The sequence below is a fragment of the Pholcus phalangioides genome, unplaced genomic scaffold (genome assembly GCF_987345545.1).
Source record: "Pholcus phalangioides strain wild (caught in Gottingen) unplaced genomic scaffold, Ppha-v1.0 ptg000003l_1, whole genome shotgun sequence".
Classification (NCBI taxonomy): Eukaryota; Metazoa; Arthropoda; class Arachnida; order Araneae; family Pholcidae; genus Pholcus; species Pholcus phalangioides.
The window spans coordinates 23,521,509-23,545,292 of record NW_028301596.1 but is presented as its reverse complement, the minus strand read 5'-3'; the positions used below and the strand labels follow the sequence as shown (position 1 = coordinate 23,545,292).

Here is a 23,784-nt window from a genome sequence, read left to right as displayed (position 1 = left end):
TTCCACTTAACATGTTGCCAAAGGGCGTACTACAATACTCTTCATGCTTTTGGCATAACCAGCCATTATAAAGGCTTCACTTTTATAACGTAACACTCCTCCTTGCCAAAGCATGACGAAAGGAAAAATAACATTGATGCGCTTCATCCTCCTTGCCTGCAGCTGGTTTGCTGCTGCTGCTGGACTTCTTAGCCTTTGGCTCATTCTCTTCTTTCTCGTCTTCTTCGGCACCGTTATCGACGTCGGATTCATAGTTCTTCGATTTCTTACCTTGGTGACCATCACCGTGTTTCTTGGACGGCAAAACTTCATCCTCTTCTTTCTCTCCAATACCATTTCTTCGTCCCTTTTTGTCTGCCGGCCTACGGCCTTTCGCTTCGGTAACTTTGTTTGTAATTTGAATCCGAGCCGGTGTCGTCATCACTGTCCTCCTCCTCGTGTTCGGAACCTTCTTGCTCGTCATCTTCAGCTTTTGTCATCGTCGCCTTGCGCTCGATATTTTTCGGACTGGCTTTCACGTCGGCGGTACCACGCTTGTCGGAGTCGTCGTCTTGGTCGCTTTCCTTGGCAGCTGCATTAGCGGGTCACTCGCGCCTTTTCCGACTAGAGTTATCGTCGTTATCAGTCGTCTTCTTAGCCGATCTAGCTGCCCGACCACGTTTCCTGGTTACCGGTTTCTCTTCAACGACAGCGTCACTCACTTTGTCAGCATTCTCAACAGTCACTTGTTCTACCTCTTCCTTCATAGCTGCTCTCCACATTTCTGCATCAGATGATTCCATCGCTTCTTCGACGGTGACGGGATCCTCGATCCGAATATCAGCATTAAACTGCGCTTCATTGACAGCTTTGTATGACACTGGATTCCCATAAAAACTTGTAGTTCTTCTTTGTCTCTCCCTTCTTCTAACATCTGGAGGTTGATTCGCAGTAGTTGTAGGCTGTTTCGAATTTCCAACCATTTGCTCTGCATGCTTCAAGATGGGCAATGCATCCCTTAGAGGGGCTCCAGGAGGTATCACTTGTACTTCTTGGTCATTTAGATTGACTGTTAATTCACTTCCTTTCAACTCACAATCTGTTTGACTCCTCCTGAATGGAAAAACAGTCTCATCAAACCTCACATTCCTACTGGGGAAAAATATGTCTTCGTCTACGTTCCACAACTTGTATCCCTTGACCCTTTCAGGGTATCCAATGAAAACGCATTCTTGTGAGCGCTTTCCTAACTTTCCCTTTACGTGCGTTTTATCGATGTGTGCATACGCTTTGCAACCAAAAATTTTAAGATGACTAGTTTTGACAGGCCTTTTGGTCCATAGTTCTTCGGGTATACATCCCTGGATAGCTTCAGATGGGCATTTATTCCGCAAATAACAGGCGGTAACGACGGCATCTGCAAACAAGTTGTCTGGGACCTTCGAGTCTAGAAGAAGGCATCTAGAACAAGGTGTGATTCATCTTCTCAGCTACCCCATTTTGCTCTGGAGTTCTAGGGACCGTGAGCTGCCTCGATATTCCATTCTTGTTCAAAAAATCGTCAAATTCACGACTGATGTATTCCCCTCCATTGTCGCTTCGTAGAGTAGCGATTGTAACTCCATGGAAATTTTCAACAGTCCTTTTGAACTCCATAAATTTCTCGAGGACTTGACATTTGGATTTCATAGGCTTCACTACTGCATACCTTGAGTAGTCGTCAACAAAAGTGACAATATACCTTGACCCTCCTTTAGATGTAGGCATGATAGGTCCTGTGACATCACTATGAATGAGTTGAAGTGGCCTCGATGCACGTTTGGTCTTTCCTTTAGGGAAAGGAATTTTTCTCATCTTTCCAAGGACACAAGTAGAGCATCTTCCATTGCTTCTGCACAACTGTTGACAGTGTCATCCTGCTTCATGAGCTTCTTCACTGCATTCAAATGAAAATGTCCTAAGCGTCGGTGGATAAGATCCTCATGCCTGGTACAGAACGTCGGCTAGATAGAATGTTTCTTTACCACAGGATTTAACAGGCTTCAAAACAACATCACCTTTTCCAACCACTTCCATTTTCTCGGAATTAGCTATTTCCACTTCGGACTTCACAGTTGTCAAGTTGAGAAACTTATATTTTTGTGAACACATGTGCTCCGTTGCACCACTATCTAGATACCAATCGCAGCTTGTTACCAGCGTTAGCAGTCAGTGTTCGATTCGCGTTCTGCGAAACCTTATCGGCCCGATGGGACGTGTTCTTCGACGGGCAGTTTCTGGCTATGTGTCCCCAAACACCACAGGAAAAACATCGAATTCTTCTTTCATTATTTCTGGAGTATCTCCCTGCGCGAGTTTTTCCTGTATCGTCAGTTTTAAGAGCTCTATCGCCCACAGCTACGCGATTCGTTTGCGTATAGTCACGCAGTAACTTCTTCTCTTCCACAATCAGACGCGATTTTACCATTTTTGTGGACAGTTCGTTCTCATCACGCTCCAAGTTCAGTATCAGACCTTCGTACTCTTTGGGTAGACCCATTAACATCACAAGAGCGACTTCCCTGTCGGTGAAACCATATCCACAGGACGCTACCTTTCGATGCAAGTCCATCAATCTCCCCAAGTATGCACTTACACATTCGTCAGGCCTCATCGACACATTAAAAAACTTAATGGCATCGTAATCAGTGAGCCAAAAACAAGACAAACCTTTCGATAGTTCGTGGGCACTTGAAGTAACATTCCCCCCCTATTAATAAGTGCCCTACAGAGCCACTTTATAGTGATCTCTAAATGTTTCGCGGATCCAAGTGCTCTGGAAATGTGAACGAGCCGCATAAGTGCTTTGGAACTGTGCCACGCATCACTCAAGTGATCCGTAATTATATGCCACGCGGATCACTTAAATAATCTGAGAATGTGCCGCGGGTAATTTGAGTGATGTAGAACCGCACTGGGAGCCGCTTAAGTGCTCTAAAACTAAGTCACATGTCACTCAAAGGATTTCTAAATGTATCACGGATCGCTTAAGTGTTCTACAACTGTGTCCCGGGTCATTTAAGTGATCTTAAAATGTGCCACGGGCCGCTTAAATGTTCTGGAATTGTACCACGGGACACTTAAGCAATCTGTAAATGTGTCGCTTAGTTCATTTTTACAAAATTAGGTTTGAGGAGGGCAGGCCGCATCAGATAACCCCCAGGGCCATATTTGGTCCGCGGGTCTTTATGCGATTTATCATTATATGGCTTGGGTGGGTCGCAATGAAATTATTAAAGATAAATTTTGAATTTATAGCTTTAAAATAACATTGAAGTTAACAGAAATTGATTATAATAACACATAAAGGTATTTTCTTCCGAAATTTCAAATTAAAAAAAAAAACAAACTTTTTTTTTGCATTAAAAAAATATATTTTTTATCGTGGGAGGGGAGCATGGCCTCCCTATGTCCTCCCCCCCCCCCGTGTACGTCTCTGATCCCACCAATATGTGTTAGGATTCAGAGGGGCAGAGCTGATGACGAAATTTTGCTGACAAGGGAGGGGAGGGGTCAAAAATGGCTAAAAATTTGCTTACGTAATACTTGAACGGCCCCTAAAGAACAATAGTTATGTTTAACGTAACTTTTTGCGAACACATACTTGTTTTTTACTCAACAATACCTCAGTTTAATATCAAATGGTCTAATTCATTTATTCCTTATAATTTACTGCTATCAGTTTAGATACAATTATTTTATCAATGCAATAAGTTATATTGATCTTTTCTTTAAAGTGAGTGTCTTACGAACAAAAAAGGAAAACTGATTTCTTGGGAGCTTTCAGGAAAGAACGCTTTGTTAGAAAAAGTTGCACTTCAGTGACCTAGACCAGTGGTGCGCAAACCGTCAATGAATTTGGGGGTCTCAAGAGATTCTCCAAAATAAAAACTCGCAAATAAGAAATTTATTTTTATTTAAAAATATGTCAAAACTAAAGAATGCATGCAAACTAAGAATGCTTTATTCAGCTGAGCTAGTTATCATGTATCAGACAATGTAATTTTATCAAATTCTACTTGTACAGTAATCAATATATCGGCTCCGTCAACAAAGTAAATATTTCTATGATATTTTAAAAAAATCGAATATATTTGGAAGTCAATATCGCCTAATTAAAATCGAAACAAGGGCTTTCGAGACAGCTCGTTTACTGAGGGAAAACCGGGAAATATGGTCAGCCTATGTGGGGGCGCCAATAATTTTGAATTTTTTTTTGTTGAAAGGGGGTCGCGCTTCAAAAAGTTTGCGCACCACTGACTTCCACTTTGATTCTCAACCTCTCTTATGATCAGTAGAGGTTAGAAGCTTGCAGACGGCATCAGTGGCGTCGTAACAGGGAATGCTGTGGGTGCTCGAGCACCCACGATAATTTGTGGCATGGGTCTAAAGGCGTGTATACACTAGCGCGCAGATCTTGCAACGCACGACCCCCTGCAGCGGTTCTAATCCGCTCGTGGGTACACAAACTTCCTTTGTGTTCCTTTCTTTCCTTTGTGTTCGCTGAAAAGGAAGATTCCAGGTGGGTCCAGTGAAAACAGCTCAAGAATAGTTCGCAACACCGTTAAAATTACTGAATCACCAATTGCGAATGCTTTCATTGCATGATCTGCGCGCTAGTGTATACGCGCCTTATGGTTGCACCCTAGAATTGATTTCTTGGATGAAGCTGAAGACGAGCATCCACAGGTTTGAAGCAGTTCCGAATCCCCCCTGGACGTAATTGCAATGCTTGTTGTGGTCCACAGTGTGCGAAAGAAAAAAAAACTAATGCCCTAAACGATATTTTTACCTATTCAATTTGATCATTTGAGTCGCACCACGGTCATTTTCTGCACACGAGGGCTAATTAAGACCGGGACCTACAATTTATTGCCGATTCCGAACGGCAGGCTTGTTTTTTATACTCATCGAGAGGTTGGTGCGCTAACCCCTCGATGGGGGGCTCCCTGCTGTAGCAATTTTTTGCTGCGGTCAAGTCGCCGTTTTTTGTTGTACCCCTGTGTCAGGAAAGTTCTGACAAGGACGAACCGGGTATCAAACTCGCGACACCTCTAAACATCCTTTGGTACTTTAGGCGAGTATCTTATCGACTGGGCTACCGCGCCCCTTACCTATTCAAGGATAGAATAATTTAGTTTGGGCATGTTTTGGAGTTGCCATATGAGTTCTTTTCATCTGATGATGGACGTAGACCACTGTTTATTATATTTGTGCGCAAGCTTCCTTTTGAACTATATTTCTGCGAGTAAATTTATAATTTTGCTTGAAAAATATTCTTGGGTGCCGTCTTGCCCGAGTGCCCATGCTCGGGCCAAGTGGTTTTTCTGAGGCCCTACTTGGTAAATTTTAGGAAATTTCAACCATATCTCATTTTTTGGGGGTGAGGCCTATATGTTAAGATGGCACTGCGCGATGGTTCATTTCTATGCTTCTTCGTGGGCTAATCGCCAGGTAGGTATCTCTAATTCATTGTATATTAAGGACGCTAGCGCGCTACGTTCTAAAGGAGCGGATCGGGAACGCTAAAAATACGTTTTGGTTATATGATATTGCACGAAAATGAATTGGTTGAGTTACACATACCTATGAATAGTGAGGTAAAGCCGCATGAGTTCGGTGAAATCAGGATTGTCGTAACCGAGCATCGTGGTGAAGTTGTGCGACCAATCTTTCGTCCGGTCCGCAGCTGGAGCGACACCGCATTTTCCCCTGTATGCGTTCCTGTAGATCAGCGCCGCTATTGTCGGTAGCTTGGCAATCAGTTCTATGGAGTCATCGAACGCGTACTGCAAAGAAAATTACATTTTGAAACCAATTCATTTTGCACAAACTCTAAGGCCGGTATTACACTATAAAAGTTCTTTGTCAAAGATCATTTATAAAATAAGTTTGACAAAAAAATTTGATAGTGTAATGGGCAACTTTGATAAAAAACGCTCTTTATCAAAGTTTCTTTTACCAAAGTCAGCCTCCTCATCCAATATTTGAAAAAAGATTGATGTTGATGCTTTCTATGCTGCAGTTTCAATTGCTCAAGTTTATACAGTATACTATGTACTTTGCGAGTTGATAAAGTTATTAAAAAATGAGTGGTATAGGTATCAATTGGATATCCAAGTTTGTTTTTCGTCTCGATGGTTAACTGAATTAGCTCAAACGATTTGAACAATATAAAAATGGTTTTAAATAAACTAAAGAAAAAAAATATATATTATTTTTTACTTCCATCACATACTGAAGTTAGTGGAAGCTGGGCGCGGTAGCCCAGGTCGGTAAGATACTCGCCTAAAGTACCAAAGGATGTTTAGAGTTGTCGCGAGTTCAATACCCGGTTCGTCCTTGTCAGAAAACTTTCCTGACACAGGGGTACAACAAAAATGGCGACATGACCGCAGCAAAAAATTGCTACCGCAGGGAGTCCCCCATCGAGGGGTTAGCGCACCAACCTCTCGACGAGTATAAAAAACAAGCCTGCCGTTCGGAATCGGCAATAAATTGTAGGTCCCGGTCTAATTAGCCCTCGCGTGCAGAAAATGACCGTGGTGCGACAAAAATGGTCAAATGGTTAGTGGAAGCTACAAAGACTTTAATTCCCTATCAGATTTGAATTTCTCTAGCTGAATGAAAAAAAAACAGAAACAAACGCGTTTGGATGCTTATCGGTTGTAACGAATTTAATTCCGTCCTACTGAACCTGCAATACAATAATAAAATAATGTTGAAAATATCGTTATAACGAATGGACATATCTATGGGATATAAGGGGGTCATATTCAAGTAATACGTCATCAATCGTGAGGGGGTTCGCATTTGCTGACTTTTAATGACAAGGTGGAGGGGTGTTCAAATGATGATTGTGTGAGCAATAGAGGTAGGGAAATATGAAATTGGGTATATGAAGTTTTAGTATATACACTGCTGGCCACCGTAAATGCAACACCCTGAAGGAAGCATGCAAATAATATGAAATTTACAACATGCATTAGTGGAGGTGAGATATGCAAATGATTAGAATTTCAGCGCAGACGCACATCACGCGCGCCTGTAGCGCCACTTCAAAGCGCTATTTAAGGCTTGGAGATTTCGACGATTTGAAGTACGGCAATTATGTTTTTCTTGTGGTTTTTAAAAAAAAACGATCATCTTTTGATCAAGTATCCGAGTTCGACAGAGGAAGGATAGTGGCCTACCGAGATTGTGGATTATCTTTCAGGGAAATCGGTAGTCGTGTTGGACGAAACCAAACAACTGTAATGCGGATATGTGATCGTTGGATGCAGGAGGGTACGACGGACCGACGTGTTCGATCGCATCCACCTCAGTGCACCACTTCACGTGATGACAGGTGTATTGTGCATATGGCAGTGACGGATCGCTCAGCCACATCACGAACCATAGCACAGCACATTCAGTCTGTACCGCATCATCCAGTGTCTGCGCGTACCATTCGACGCCGTTTACAGCAGAGTGGTCTGTCCGCAAGACGTCCATTGCTTCGTCTACCCTTGACGCAGAACCACAGACGTCTCCGCCGCCAATGGTGCGATGAAAGAAGGATGTGGACGGCACAATGGAATGAAATTGTCTTAACTGACGAGTCACGCTTCTGTCTGCAACACCACGATGGTCGGATTCGAGTCTGGAGACACCGTGGAGAGAGGATGCTGAACAGCTGCGTTATGCACCGCCACACTGGTCCTGCACCGGGTATTATGGTATGGGGCGGTATTGGATATCACTCTCGCACTCCTCTAGTACGCATTGCCGGTACTTTAAAAAGCCAGCGCTACATCTCCGAGGTGTTGGAGCCAGTTGTCCTTCCTTACCTTCAGGGCTTGCCCACAGCCATATTTCAACAGGATAATGCGCGACCACACGTGGCACGCATTGTCCAAAGGTTCTTCGTCAATCGCCAGATTGAATTGCTTCCCTGGCCAGCTCGCTCTCCGGATCTTTCGCCGATAGAAAACATGTGGTCCATGGTTGCTCAACGATTGACCCAGATTACATCCCCAGCTGCCACACAGATCAACTTTGGCAACGCGTGGAAGCTGCTTGGTCTGCTGTACCCCAAGAACACATCCAAAGTCTCTTTGAATCAATGCCGAGGCGTGTGGCAGCGGTGATCTCCAACAATGGCGGCTACTCTGGCTACTGATTTTGGCAGGAACCACACTTCACAGAAGTCTATAAATTTAATCATTTGATGCTTGGTCAACATGTTATCTACAAAATTAATATTGTTGCGATATCTCTTGTCTTTCTTGGTGTTGCAATTTTGGTGGCCAGCAGTGTATAATTGTTTGGTTGACATGAAGTGATAAATACTGTACTTTCGGAAATCATATATGTAAATTGGAAGGCATTTTATTTAGTGCCGTCTTACCACATGGGCCCACCCGGGCACGGCCCGGGGCCTCAAGAGAAAAGGGGCCTCACAAAAATGGAATGTGGTTGAATTTCCGAGAATTGACCACGCGTAGGGCCTCAGAAAAATCATTTGGCCCGGTTGCCCATGATGCTCTTAAGACGGCCTTGCTTATACTTCTGGTACTTTTTCAATCAGGTAGTGGGACCCCAGAAGATCACTCGGCCTGGGGGCCTGCCTCACGATGCTCTTAAGTTTTACAAACATGGGTTATAGCTGGGACGGGGCAGGGTCATGGAGTCCGCAAATTTTGGGGGGGGGCGGGGTTGTTTCCAAGGTTTCCTTTGGGAAGCCACACACTGGTGGATCGATTTTTGTTTCAATGGATTAAGTTCCATAAAATCCAAAGTTGTATTTCAAGAAAAAAGCCCGAATCTGAAGTACTACCGTACTATTGCGAGAATCGGCTGGCTTCGGGTGTGTTTTGTCAACGCGATAGCTAGATGGCGATCTCCAGCTTTAGATAACGCTCTGATTCTGTTCATTCCCATATAACCAGTCAAAGAAGGATCGACGTAACTACAGGTTTGTGTCAGAGGTCCTCAGTGTTTGTAAACCATGCACCACAGTGGTCATCGGCTGAAGTTGATTTTCAACTTCGAGCCACATGAATGTGAGTCGAGCTCACTTTAAAAGTCTCGCCACTGAGAGCAACAGGCCTACAACGGTTCAAATATTCAGTCTCACTACGGTTCACTCCCAATTTAAAATATTGATGTCAGCACTGCAATATCGGGCACAACACCTTATACGCACTGAGACTGTAAGGCACACACTCATAATCCTGGCACAACTCATTCGGTAGCAAATTCCCCCATGGCGATAGACCGGAGTTGTTCTTGGTTTGAAAGAAAGTCTTTGTAAACGTCAGAACTATTTAAATATCGGTGACAGTTCGAGGGATGAAGATGCAGGGAGAGGAAAAGCTCCTGTGTTCGTATCTCTTTCGAAATGTGCCAGCGTATTTTTGATTGTGAGTAACGTGCTGTTGGATTTAATAAAGTGCGCGGTTCGTTTTATTTTTTACCGGGTGTTTCTTTGACGTCGCGTTAAAAAGTTACGGACGATTAAATTTGACACTGGAAGCGGCGTGGCTTCTAATGGAGCTACAACGTTGATGACGTCACTGATCAAGTGTGACTTTTAAAGATGGTCTCCTGAAATTTCCCGGTGAGCTGTCTTCAATTAAATCTGCGAATAAGAAGGGTAATAACCAGAGGAACAATTTGAGATAACTTGAATTCAATTCGGTGACTTTGTTCTAGAGATATGAATTTTTGATTTGCACATGTTAAGTCTATGGGGTCTATTAGAAAAATTTTTTTGAATCCTTTCTATGTTTATTTTGACCATAATTTTGAAAATTTCCTATTAAGAGACCTGTGTATTTCTCTCCTCTTCAAACCGCATCGAAATATCTTTAGTTGTTAAATATTTACAATCGTTTGAAATTTTTCTCGTAATGGTTCCTACGAGAGTCTAACATGGTGTAACTTTATAGCGACACAATTTTTTACGAATTGTCCTTAAAAATAGCACAATATTTTGCCTGGATAATCTGTTTTGATTGCATTGTTCCGCCGCAAGAACCGAATTTCTACGATTAATTGAAGTTTTTATATGATTTTTCAAAATATGTTGTTTGTGCCAGGAGTCCCTGGTCAATTATGTAAACATTGCGGCCAAACGATAAAGATATACTATATCGATTAGAGTTTTGTAATTTGAGACCATGTGTCCCGACCAAAATGACTTTCATTGACCAATTGTCCCGTATTCGTACCGTTTTCTCCTCGAATAGTGTAATTGACGCTGCAGTCTGTGTTGACACATGATATTACTCCAGGTCATACGTTCCGTTTTGGTTTCTCAAGATTCATTGAAACTGAAATATCCGAGAGTGTGAGAATGGAAAAGACACCCCCACCAACGGAAAAAGTGCTGTCAACCCCAAAGAGGTCTGCGGACGGACGCTATTATTTCAGAAATAAAAAGATCAACGACTCCATTGAGTTACAACATCATAAGAAACAGAAAACTCCCCGGGTAAAAAATAAGAACAAAAATGTCGATAGATTCCTCCAAATAATGATTTCATCGTCGGACGAGGAACAAGCCGACAGCACCGTAGAGATTTCAAACGGGTCTGAAACTTTTCATAGCTTAGAGATCGACTCGTATATGGATACGGAGAGCTTTCTGAACTCGACACAGTTAACACCCCCACTAAACGATGATGAACAAATTGTATCTACAGAGGACTGGCAGACTCAGTATGAAGACAAAGACGGTGTCTCACAAGAAATTATAGGAGAGGAAAATGAATCAACGGCAACACATAGTCCATTGACAACATCAAGCAAGAGTTCAAAGGATCAACAACTGTATTCGATTCACGACATGATCAACAGCATGATCCGAATTAATACAGTTTCGGAACTTGACACTTCCATTCGTCAGCTGTTGGATGAATTAATAGATCTGATCCCCGAAGAACAAATGAACATACTCGATAGAAAAGGAGCTGATAGTTCCCTAAATAATTATGAGACAAATGGCGATAGGGGAAGCCATACAATTTCTGATTACAAAGACCAATCCTTTAGCTCCAAATTCTTCAGGGCTCCATTAGAGGAAGAAGATATGGATGATATCGTTTCTCCCAGTAGAGAAACTAAAAATTCAAAGAACATTTCTCAAAAGAAAAGGGAGGCCATATATAGCAGCCTCAGTCCTTTTCTTAAGGATAAATCGTCACATGGAGACAGACCAAAGTGGAATAAACCTCCCGACTCCAAGAGAGATCCGATGGATATTTCCAAAAATCGGAACACAGATGAAAAGGAATCCTCAGAAGCAAATGAGATATCACCTAGCTCAGCTGGGAGAACTATTCATGAACGGACTGACAAATCCTGCAACGCCAAAATGAATCCTCAAGTGCTTCCTATTAACGCACGAAAAACTTTCAAGGTAGATGACATCATCAAGGACTTGTTTCAAATCATAAATTACACTACGGGAGTGGGTAAGAATTTCAAATATGGGATACCAGCGACGCACCGGAAAAAAGCGAAGAAGAGGCTTGATATCCTATTACTGTGGTTGGGTGACCAAGAGAAGACTCTTACAACAAGAGCCACCCAAACACAGCAAACTGACGAAAGGCATGACTGGAATCATCCCACTGGAGTTGACATAATCACACAAACTGAAGAATGTTACAAGAAATCGCAGAGGGAGATCGAGGAAGTCTTTGGCATTAACAAAAACAATGAACTCACAGGCAGTAAGGAAAAGTCCCAACCACTGAGGCAAATGAATAACAAGACAAAACAGTGGAAATGTAAGGACGGCTCAACGAATAAACAAAACAACTATCTACACACCACTGAGGCTAAGGTGCCAATGCATATCACGCATAAGACAACTCCCAATAACCACACGCCAACGTCAATACAAGCATCGGACCAAAGAAGGGATACAGAAGATGACAGTGATACTAGCCAGTATGTTACCGTCGAAGAAGTGGATTATACAAGAGAAACTATGGATGAGAAGACTCATCCACATAGAACTAATATACAGAAAAGGCTGTATAACATGTCCCTGCAACAAACATCAAAAACCGGGAGAAATTTGGAAAACCATGGCAAAGATACCGAAGATGATCTCGAGAGTGGTACATTCACCGAAGTACTGAACAAAAGACAAAAGCGAAAGCAACGGACCACAGCAAATGTAACCACAAGTGGTAAAACCTTCCCCCTGCTGTTGTATAGGAATAAAATTATGAAAAATCTACAAGCCACTAGTAATATAACTTCCCTTCATATTTTCAACAGCAAAATCAGTAACATCAGGAATATTAAAGGTGGAACTGCAATAGACTGTTTAAACCAGAACGATCGCCTGGAACTTAAGCGGTGGATTTTAAATGACAAAATCCTGAGGCAACTTTATTTTGTCGTAATTCCAGATGATCATCTGCCACGACCTAATTCAGTGAAACAGGGTCGAAGAGCGACACAACAAAATCAAGGATCCTTTGAAAAACAAGGATGTCAAGCCAGCAGGAAACAACCAAGAATTTGGACGTCAGTTTCTGGCCGTGGCACGATAACATCCTATTCATCGTCAAAAACTGCAGGTGGGATGATACCTAAACGTCAGCTGACAAATGGCACCACACTCTCCTATCCGAAGAGGACGGTCTCATATGCTGATGCATTGGAAAATGTAAACAATTTCCCTCTGCATTTGAAATTCTTTGAAGATGATTACATCAATCGAAAAATCATCTTAAATGACTTCTATGAACAAATGGAATATGAGCAACTATCTGACTATATATATGATATTATACCCAGGAAAAACGACATAGTAGTGAAATGCGCCCACTCATTAGCGGCTAAGGTCATCAGTGTCGCTGTTGGAAATAACTTCAAATTAAAATATCATCTATCGGCAAAGGGTGCCGCAACTTACGTATTCTAGTCTATAACAGTACTAATGTCCACAAACCTTAAAATACTTCAGATTAACTTGAACAGGAGTGAAACTGCCACTTATACTATGGTGCACCATATTTCTGAGAAAAAAATAGATATAGCCTTAATCCAGGAACCGTGGCAGTATAAAGGAATGCTTAAGGGCCTTCCTGGTATGTGGATGAAATTTAATTCACAAAATTGTAAAGCAGCTATAATAATTCCGAATAACAGAATAATTGCATCAAGTTTCTTGACATTCAGAAACAGTGTATCCGTAAAAATTTGTTTGACAAATAAAGAGCTAGTTCTGACATCAGCTTACGCCTCCCCATCCCAAAAAATAGAAGACACTATCACTGAACTTAATATTATTTCCCAGACAACTGGCAAAACTTCTTCAATCATTGGTGCCGATATGAATGCTCACCATATACATTGGGGTTACAAGGACATCGACAGCAGGGGACGTAAACTTTTAGATCTACTCAGGGCCCAACATCTTTCACTTCTCAATGATGGCAGCTGCACCTATAGTTGGGAGGATGCTTCGGGCAGCCCTGACGTCACGCTAACGAACGATGTAGACATCTTTCGGAGAACCCACTGGAGCATTTCTGATGAAGACAGCTTGAGTCCCCACTTCTATATACATCTAGCTCTGACCGAAAAAGCTAATTTACAAACCATCGCCAAGTATTCAAATTCTGAAAGAAGAGTTAGAAATTTTCTTCAAACTCTCGGTAGACAAATGCCTGATATCATTAGTGACTTACATCATGCGAGAAATAGAGAAGAGCTAGACAACTCTATTTCAAATTCGTTTAATTTAATATCATCAATAGGCAATAGGTGGCTCAAAATAACCACAACCACCAAAGAAGCTGCACCCTGGTGGAACAAAGAACTGGAGATGTCGAGAAAAGCTCTACGGTCTAGCAAGCGAAAATTCTACGCGGCCACCGATCAGAATAGAGGTGTATTGAAAGAGATTTTCCATCGAAGAAGGGCCTTGCATAATAAGCTTATCAAAAAGACCAAACACCAAGCGTGGAAACAATTTTGTGAGGCTTCTACTAATCCATTCGGCAAGGTCTTCAAGGCAGCTATAAGGCAAAAAAAAATTACGCCTCAAATATTCTCATATAACCCAGACAATGACAGCCAACGCGTGCAAGCACAACAATTACTTTCCGACATTTTTCCTGATGAAGGAAATGAAATAGGTCAGTCTTCCCAGACAGCTGACTGCGAGCGCATTTGTTTTGTTGAACCAGAAATTACTTCTAGCGAAATCAAAAGAGTCATTAGTCATCTAAATGACAAAAAAGCGCCTGGAATAGACATGATCAACAATATCCTGATCAAAAGAATCAACAGGACGTTCCCTGAATTTTTGTGCGTAATGTACAACCGATGCTTCCGACTTCTGCTGTTTCCTACACACTTTAAAAACAGTAAAGTATTACTGTTTTTGAAAAAAGATAAAAATCCTAGCCTACCTGAGTCATATAGGCCTATACATCTCCTGTCGACTGTAGGAAAAATATTTGAAAAGATAATTGCACAACGAATTGTATTCGAGTTAGACAAAGTTAATTGGATCAATGACCACCAATTTGGTTTCAGACATGGTGTCTCCACTGAACACGCTCTGGTTGCCATTCAGCAAGAAATTAATACACAGAAAAAGAAAAAGCACGACATGGCAATCATAACTCTTGACGTTCAAGGGGCTTTCGACTCTGTTAAATATCCAGTTATCCGCAGCAGATTAAATGAGGCTCCAATTTCCTCCCAGCTAAAGAAAATAGCAGAAGACATCCTTTCTAACCGTACAGTTTCAATAGTTACTGGCAGTGGAGCAGTGTCGAAACAATTAACTCAAGGTTGCCCACAGGGGTCCTGCTCTGGCCCACTATATTGGAATCTGGTACTTAACAACATCTTCCAGCTCAAGTGGCCAAATAACGTGCTGGTCCAGGCCTATGCGGATGACATTATCGTATTGGTCTCGGGCCCCACGGTGGAGGGAGTTGGTAAAAACGCCTCCAGCGTCCTGGCTGATATCAGCAACTGGCTAACTGAGAACGGCCTTAAATTAGCCACCAACAAAACAAACTTCCTATGGGTCTCCCCCAAAGGGAAACGTCCGCCACAAATTCGTTCGTCAAACAACTTCATCAAGAGACTCCGCAAAATTAAAATTCTAGGTATCCATTTTAACGACAAATTGGACTGGAAAGACCATATCACAGAGCTGAACACAAGATCCAATCAACTACTCACGAGGCTTCACTGCATAGCAGGCAGGAATTGGGGAATCAACACTAGGATGCGCAGGACTCTTTACATCACGGTCGCACAACGTATTCTGGTGTATGGAGCCGCCATATGGGGAGCCAATGCTACCGTATCCCTACAGAAGCGCCTTGACTCAATTCAGAGGGGATATCTGCTATATATCTCTAAGGCCTACTCAACTACGCCCACAAATGCACTACAAGTCATACTGGGATTGCCCCCACTCAGTCTCCTGGTAGAATGTGAAGCCAAATTTAGCCTCTTGACCCGTCTGAAAACTCCTGTTACGCTGGGGAATGGCGAGACACTTTCCTACGTCCAGATGGAAAGGAAAATCACAGGATGGTCCCAGCATCCTTCACAATCTGTGGAGGAATACCGCATTGACCTAAAAGGAGAAATACACCCACAGGCTGAATATAAGATATACACTGATGGCTCCAAGACTGAGCATGGAGTGGCTTCGGCCATGGTTACCTTTCAGGATGACTTGGAGATAAGTAACTGGAGCAATAAACTCAATGATCTAAATACGGTATTTCAGGCGGAGCTGTTTGCGCTGCTCACAGCTACGCAACAGGCAAGCGCTAGCAAGAAAGAAACACACATTCTTTCTGATTCACTTTCTTCATTATATGCGGTTCTAGACCCCCTATCACGCCACATGATGGCTCGGAAAATTAGAGACCTGTTACTGCCAAATAGACATATCTATATCTCGTGGATCAAAGCGCATAGTGAAAATACTGGGAATGAAGCAGCTGATCGGTTAGCCAAAAGAGCGACCGAAAGACCAGAAACAGATTTCTCCATCCTTCTTCCAAAGTCGTGGGCGATGAAGAAGTTGCAAAATGATCTGTTACAGAAATGGCAATCGCGATGGTCAAATGACACGAAAACAGGTCGTAAGATATATGAAGTTCTCCCACAAGTTAAATGCTCTAGTTATGGCTGGTCTAGAGAGGCTATTTTATTTTTTTCAGAGCATGGCCCCTTCCCCTCCTATCTTCATCGTTTTCATAAGAGTAGGTTTTCAAGCATGTGTAAATGTGGAGGGGAGGGAACCGTCTTTCACTATGCTACGGCATGCGAGTATACCAAGGACTTTCATTTTGGCTCTACTACGCCACAGAATTACACCACTTGGAAGAAACAGTTACTGAGAAAACACTCCAGAATCGAAAGAATTAAGCGCCTTATTAGATACGTCATTTCAAACGAAGATAAATTAACAGTCACGAAACAGTGCCAAAGTACGAATGTTTCAGCTCCCTCACAAGCTGATAACAACCCTTCATCAGACTCAGACTATGATCCTCTGGCATGAAATGCGATATTTTGGGATTGTCTCACGGTGTCTTTGTGCGCGACTTCTGATAGACAATGAAGTTCCCTGATTCCCGTTGCTGTCAATGGACAATGTCGCCTGTCTTGTATATATTATATATATATGAGTGTTTATATGCTTGTATATATATGTTTATGTATCTTATATATGTGTGTCTATAGTTATTTGTGGGCCCCCTTCGTGGCCTGCTGGCGACGTGCGTATGCACCTGCCCATGTAACCTCAACTTTTTGTCTTCTTATCCGCTGGTGGTCTTTGGGTGCTTAGTGCTCCGGATATTGCATCGCTCTTCCACCATGGCCCAAACCCTCTGGGTGACCAGCTTATATCCCCTATGGGGACAGAGCGGGGGCCATGGTCGGTTTCGGGTTTCGGGGGTGACAGTTCGACGGACCACTTACATACGTGATTTTTAAAATTTTTGCCTTCCATTTCAGTGCAGAATACTTCAAGTAGCACTTCAAAGCACTGAACAAATCAATATATACAGCTCGCCTCTGGTAAAGGTTTGTGACTACCCTAGAAGCTGCGACTAACATTTTGAGAAACACTGATTTGCAGTAAACGGGTATTAATTCAAACCCCCTACGTGAATATCTTCAAGGTTTGTCATGTACATAAATAATTTTAATTTTCTTAAATTTTCAAGTCTGACTGTTCCTCGTACAGACCCATCGCGAATAGGTTGAATAGTTTTTCTCATTAAACTCGAATAATTATGGTTTTCACGAATATCGGATGTGTCGAATGTTTTCACGACTTGGTTATATCCGGGCTCGACTGTTCATGCATGACATCACTGGATTTGTTGGTTCATATTGATGACACATTTATTTCATAATCATCTGAGATGGTTGAAAGCGAACCAATAACGTGAGGTGTAAAATCTTTTATCCAACATTGCTTCATTACCAATGTTTGATAAAAGAGTTGCGCTGATGCACTTCCATCCTGCGCTGTGACGTATTAACTCTTCAAAAACCTGTTCTTTCTCCTCTCACTTACCACTCCCTTCTTTCTCTGGGAAGAAAAAAAAAGATTTTCTTTTCCGCGCGGTGTATATATCTTGGATTAAAAAAACTCGTGTTTTCAACATTAAATGTGATAGAAAATCGAGAAGTAACTAGGCTGGGATAACTGGGGCACTGTGTCCCAGGGCTCCGAGCTAAATACAGCCCACAAATATTTACACTAACCAGGGGTCTGTTCATCCAAACTTTGGGTCCGCTTTCCGGACCCTTCACAAAATTCCGGATCAGAAAAAGAAACCCTTCACGAAATACATAATAATGAATCCATAAATTTGAAATTTCTTTTGCGATAGATTAACAAGATTATTTCGCTTCCCACAAAATTACCCACATTTCTCACAAAATTAATGACACATTTCACAAAAACAAAGAGAATTTTTACGAAAACAGGACCTGCAAAAAAGTCAGGACAGACCCCTGCTTACCCCAAATAGAAGTCAGCCCCGTGAAGGCACAATAAGGCCTTATAGGAAAATGAGTATTATGTCAATCGCAGCTCACTTGCCCAGTTCATGGTTTTACTGCTGCTCCCCAGAATAGTTAAGCATTGCCGTCTTAATACATGGGCCCACCTGGGCACGGCCCGGGGGCCTCAAGAGAAAAGGGGCCTCACAAATTGGATCTGGTTGAGATTTTCAAAAATTTGCCTAGTAGGAACTCAGAAAAATCATTTGGCCCGGGGCCCATGATGCTCTTCGGACGGCACTGTAGTTAATTGGTGTTTTCAATTATAAAAGCACCAATTCAAAGCAAAAAGATGCACAAAAATCAATATCTTCATCTCGCCGGGACGACCCTAGAATCCACGGCACCCACTTTGAAAAACCCTATCATATCACATCACTGGATTTGATGGTTCAAATTAATGACACATTTATTTAATTATCATCTGAGGTTGTGGAGATTAAATTAATCTATTATATCACGAGTGGCCAACTTCTTTCTATTCGAGGGCCAATATAATGTTCAGTTGCTACATCCATTCTGATGTATATGCCACGGTCCATGATAAAAGCTCGGAGACAAGGTGAGATGGTAAAAGTCCGAAAAATGATGCGAACGTTTTTATTTGGGGCTCATTACCAAGTCAAAGCCCGTTTTTATTCAGTCAATAAACCATCATTAATTTATTATTTCTTGACGCTTATTAATTACTCAATAAATATCGTAATTGAACAGTTTAAAATTAAATTAATTAGGAATTAATGTGTTGATTAATTATTTATTTTATTTATTTTCAACAGTAAAAACCCGTTTTGAAGAATGAAAAAACGATAATGAACTTATTAATTTTCCTAAATGCTGCCACTTATCCAGGTTTAGGTTCACTTGTACTAATTAGTTAGTGTCCCAACATCTCCAGAGGGGTCCGGGGTCATGATGCAATGCGTGGAGTGCAGATCAGTGGGCGAAGCGCACTCAGCACCCCTGTGCGTCAGGGCGAGAAGCGAGCCATCTCATAACGAAATAAGTTTTACTTAAATACTTATTACTATTAATTCAATTAATAAGTGTTATTCGCACTAGTATTTACATAACTATTGAACAATTAATAATTAATCAAGACGGGTGGGGCACTATTAAATTAATGATGTTAAATTAATTCATTTAAAACGGGCTTTAACTGGTAGGAGTAAATTATGAGCATCAATTACTTAAATAGCGTCGAAACCTCATCATGGTGGTTATTTCGTTTAATTCATTATTTGTTTATAATTATTAAATTGTTATTCATAAACGAATAAGCATCAGAAACTAATAAGTTCATGATGATTAATTGAGTCATTTAAAACGGACTTTGACTTGGCAAAAATCCGAAATGAAAACGTTTACAAGCGTTTTTTGGACTTTCACCGACTCACCTTGACAAAATCCGAGTCTCTGGGATTTTACCGTGACATATGAGCCGCAATAAGTAATATGATGAAACATGGAAAATTTTTAGTCGCTAAACATTCACTCTGGGCGTTGTGTGTGTGTATTCCTCAACTTCTTCATAAACTGACGTATTCATTATTCATTGAGTTGCGTTCCCAGATATATGTAATGCATCAAAGAAATGAACTTCTTCCGCAAATTATTTCATCCAATACAATCATCCACACAGTGGCGTCGGAGCAGGGGTGCTCAAAGAATCCACAGTAATTTGTGACATGGATCCGAGCCCTCCCAGAATTGATCCAGAAATTAAAATTTTTCAGATATAAGACGATCACCCACAGTTTAGAAACACTTCCGACGCCTCTGCATCCACATAAGCTTCATGTTTTTAAAACCGAAGCCATTACAGAGTTTGCAAATGATAAATTTCCCCCCATAGCAAATGGTAAAAAAAAAATCTTCATCCATAACTACTACCAGCAACAGCACAACACTAACGAAAACTGACGAAAACTTTTGCCAAAACAATTTTATATTAATCTTTTATAGTGTAATGTGGTCCATTTCCTTTATAAAATAAATTTTATAAAAAAAATTTGAATATAAAATTTATAAAAGATTTTCGTCAAATTTCATAAAAGAAATTTTATCAAACTTTTATAGTGTAATACCGGCCTAAAAGAATCGGATCGTTTTCATTTCATTCGATAGCCGGTCTGTTCTTTTATTACGGTGGAACCCACTGAGGAAACACCCGTATGATACGATTTCATTACTGCTAATAACCAAGTCGAGAAAAGAAACCGCAAAAGTATTTGTTATACTCTAACCATGGCCCCCACAAGGGGTGGGCTGACAAGGATCCGGCCCTGAGGCCCGGGAGGATTTTTTAATCATTTTTTGTTTTTTCACGCTGGTCGTAAAAGATCCCAACCTAGGGGCCCTGCTTCAGGATGTGGGGGGGCCCTAACTTGGTTGTATCCGTACCGTCTTGATAAGCATAGATAAGTGATACGAAATTCAAATTCACAGATAAACCCTTCAAGACAACGCAAACAATGTTAATGACAGCGGCTGAAAGACAATCAAACATCGGAAAAAGATAAAATCACCTCCCACAGGCAGGCCTTGGGTACACCTTGAGCATACGCTCTGACAAACTTGCTTTCCGTCTGGCAAGCAATCACGGCTGCACTGAGTTGCGACATCGGGTGCATGAAATCCGGGAAGCTGTCTAAGGTCGAAACCACGTGATCCGGAACGTCGGCTTTCTGGGCGAACTCTTTCGACAGCTGCCGAACCTGCAAAAATTCAAGAACGCGACAATGATTAGATCAAAGACCGCTTTGGCAACACCATCTATAGCAGAAGGCCTCCGCGCGAAGCTCGCGACGTTACTGAAGGTCATCTCGCCTATAGCCGTTGGATATAGTAGGCCTCCAGACCAACCGTGACCCCCCCGTTCTGAACAGTTCGTCAAAGATATGGCAGGACGACGCATACGTCATCTTTACCATTTTTGGTAGTATATTCAATGGGGGAATGGCCTTCTTCAGTGACGTCACGAGCTTCGCGCGGAGGACTTCTGCTAAAGATGGTGTTGGCTTTGGTCGAACGCGTATCTAGTCCGTTCAAAACAAGGTTACCTACCTGTTCTTCAGTAGGTATATCTTCCGTCAAGAGTAACCAAAAAAGTCCTTCCGGCAGAGGTTGCTCCCCGTCGGGAGCCTTGGGCAGGAGCTTTTTTATTTGCGGTATCGTGAAGTCGCGAAACTCGATCCCGTCCTCGGGATCCAAATGAGATGTCTCCGTCACCAAACTCTTCATCCCTCGCATTCCACCATAAACCTGTAATAATGAGTGACGAGAATAAACCTGCAATAACGTATGAACGTAACGAACCCTTATCAAGTACACAAGACTGTGTGCGTGAACGATCTAATTCTGTAATGACCATTCGTATCATACAACTTATAGACCAAGGGCGGCTCACACAAGCATACCTGCCACCCGGATGCAAAGCCTCATATGCCACCCTTAAACACGACATTGGTTGGAGGCTGCCGGGGCTTCGCTTTACCCTGTGATAAACCTGACTTTTTTAACAAAGCCCAACACACCATTGTTGATTGAACAAAATTTCTTTAACACATACGTCCCGCATTTTAAGAAACTGCCTTACATTTAGATTCAAGATTATTTTACCGTTCTTAATTACGTCACATTACAGCTCTTATTGGTGAGCCATCGCTTTCCCCCCCCCCCCACACACACACACAAAACCTGCAGCAATGCTCGGGTTCTTAGACTAGGAATTTTTGCGGTCCCATATAATCCTTTGAGACCTCGGTGCCACCCAAGGTCGTAGCGGGGGGTGTCAAGATCACCGCTCAGCGGCGCCCCTAACAAAGGTTTTCTAACATATTCATTGTTAAACACTTCTGGGGAGCCGGCACAGGTCGCGTGTTAATATGAGTCTTTCATGGCCAAAATTCCAGATAGATTTTTGTAGCTTCTTGTAATATCTCGATGTACAGTTCTCGTACCTCTTTTTTCTTTATCAGTGTTAAAAAAGTAAGTTGTCGGTTTAATACGGGGATAGTCTGATCTCTTCTTTCTTTCCAAAATGGGCACTCATAGATATAGTGTTCCCTTTTAATGTCTGGTGTGTAACAAAATACACTGCTCTAGCCAGGGCGTATTTAATTGCCAGCAGTTCTGCCATAAAAATTGTAGCGTTGTCTGAGAGTCTGTATTTTTCAGCTATTATTTTTTCAGGGCCCCTATATATGATATAGGCAAATCCTATTCCAGTTATCATTTTGGAGCCATCTGTGTAAATCGAAATAGGTCTTTTTTCTCTGTCTTTTTTTCTTTGTCCCATATTAGATGTCTTCTGTCCCATGGGTTCGTTATAGGAATGTTTCTTCATAGACATTATCATAGTTTATAGTCGTCCCATTAATTATGATGTTTTTGTTTCTTTGGATAATATCATAAATTTTTTTTGCAGTTCTGGCCTTGAATTTCAGTGGCATACATCCAGATAGGACCCGCATGGCATGGTTGGACCCTGTCGTGTAGCACTTTGTTATTATTATAAGAGCTTTCCTCTGTATTTGTTCAAGCTTGGCATCAATATATTTTAAGTCCTCATACCAGATCTCTGAGCCGTATAATGCTATGCGTTTAATGCATCCAAAATAAATTTCCTTGATTACCAATGGGTGTAATCCCCAAGTGGCCCTTGCGATCCTTCGCAGTTTTTGGGTGAGGTTATTTATTTTGTTCTTAACCTCGTCTAAGTGTTCGACGAAGCTTGCATTGTGCTGTATTCGAATACCAAGGTATCTAATAAATGAGGCATGTGTTATACTTCTACCATTGATTCTTATTGGAGGGTATCTGCCGATTTCTTTTCCTAGTTTGAAGACAGCATAACTACATTTATCATGACTAAGTTGCAGACCATATTTCTCACTCCAAGCGTTAACTCGATGAAGAACGTCCCGTGAATATTGTTCGAAATAACTATAATTTGTAGCTGTAATCATAATAATTATGTCGTCAGCATATGCCTGTATTTCAATTCTCTCTTCTTCTGTATCATCCAGGATTTCATTTATTATAAGTAACCATAAGATTGGTCCCAAAGAGGATCCCTGTGGGACACCAACATTATATTTCTGTATTTCTTCTGATTTGGGAATTGTAATTCCTCTATTTCTAAGAAAGTCCATCACAATATCTACTAATCCCTCATTTACTTCATTTCTTTCCAGCAATAATCGCATGTTTTTTAGGTCGACACTATTAAATGCGTTCTTAACGTCCAACGAAATCAAACATATATATTGGTTTTTCTGTATGTTTCCACGTATCCTGTGCATTATCCTATCAAGTGCGTCAATGGCGCTCCTGTTCTTTCGAAATCCATATTGTTTGTCACTCAGTTTGTTATATTTTTCCAGATGACTTACTAATCTCTGTGTTATAATTCGATCAAGTATTTTACCCCATACTGGTAAAAGGCAGATGGGGCGATAGGCTCCTGGAAATCTATAGTCTTTATTTTCCTTCGGTATATATGCAATTTGAGCAATTTTCCATGGCTCTGGAAAGATGTTTTTATAAATGCAGTAATTTAAGACATTTCTAAACCATGTTTCGTCCATTACGAATAGTTCTTTTATAATTTCAAAAGTTAGTTTGTCTGGTCCTGGAGCTTTTTTCTTTTTCATTTGCGACATTATTTCTCTCAGCTCTGTTGAGTTTATGGGT

At 41.5% G+C, this 23,784-nt stretch overlaps 1 protein-coding gene across 1 annotated transcript in view; it reads right to left on the bottom strand.

Moving 5' to 3' along the window:
• The window catches only part of LOC149088323 (citrate synthase, mitochondrial-like), a 137,958-nt gene that overhangs the window by 43,288 nt on the left and 70,886 nt on the right, over positions 1-23,784 (bottom strand). Inside the window, exons 4-6 of the mRNA XM_089246948.1 lie at positions 21,154-21,351; positions 20,616-20,804; positions 5,605-5,807 (exon numbers count right to left, since the gene is read on the bottom strand). Of these exons, the coding sequence (XP_089103074.1) occupies positions 5,605-5,807; positions 20,616-20,804; positions 21,154-21,351 (590 nt within the window). The remainder of the gene's footprint in view (positions 1-5,604; positions 5,808-20,615; positions 20,805-21,153; positions 21,352-23,784) is intronic.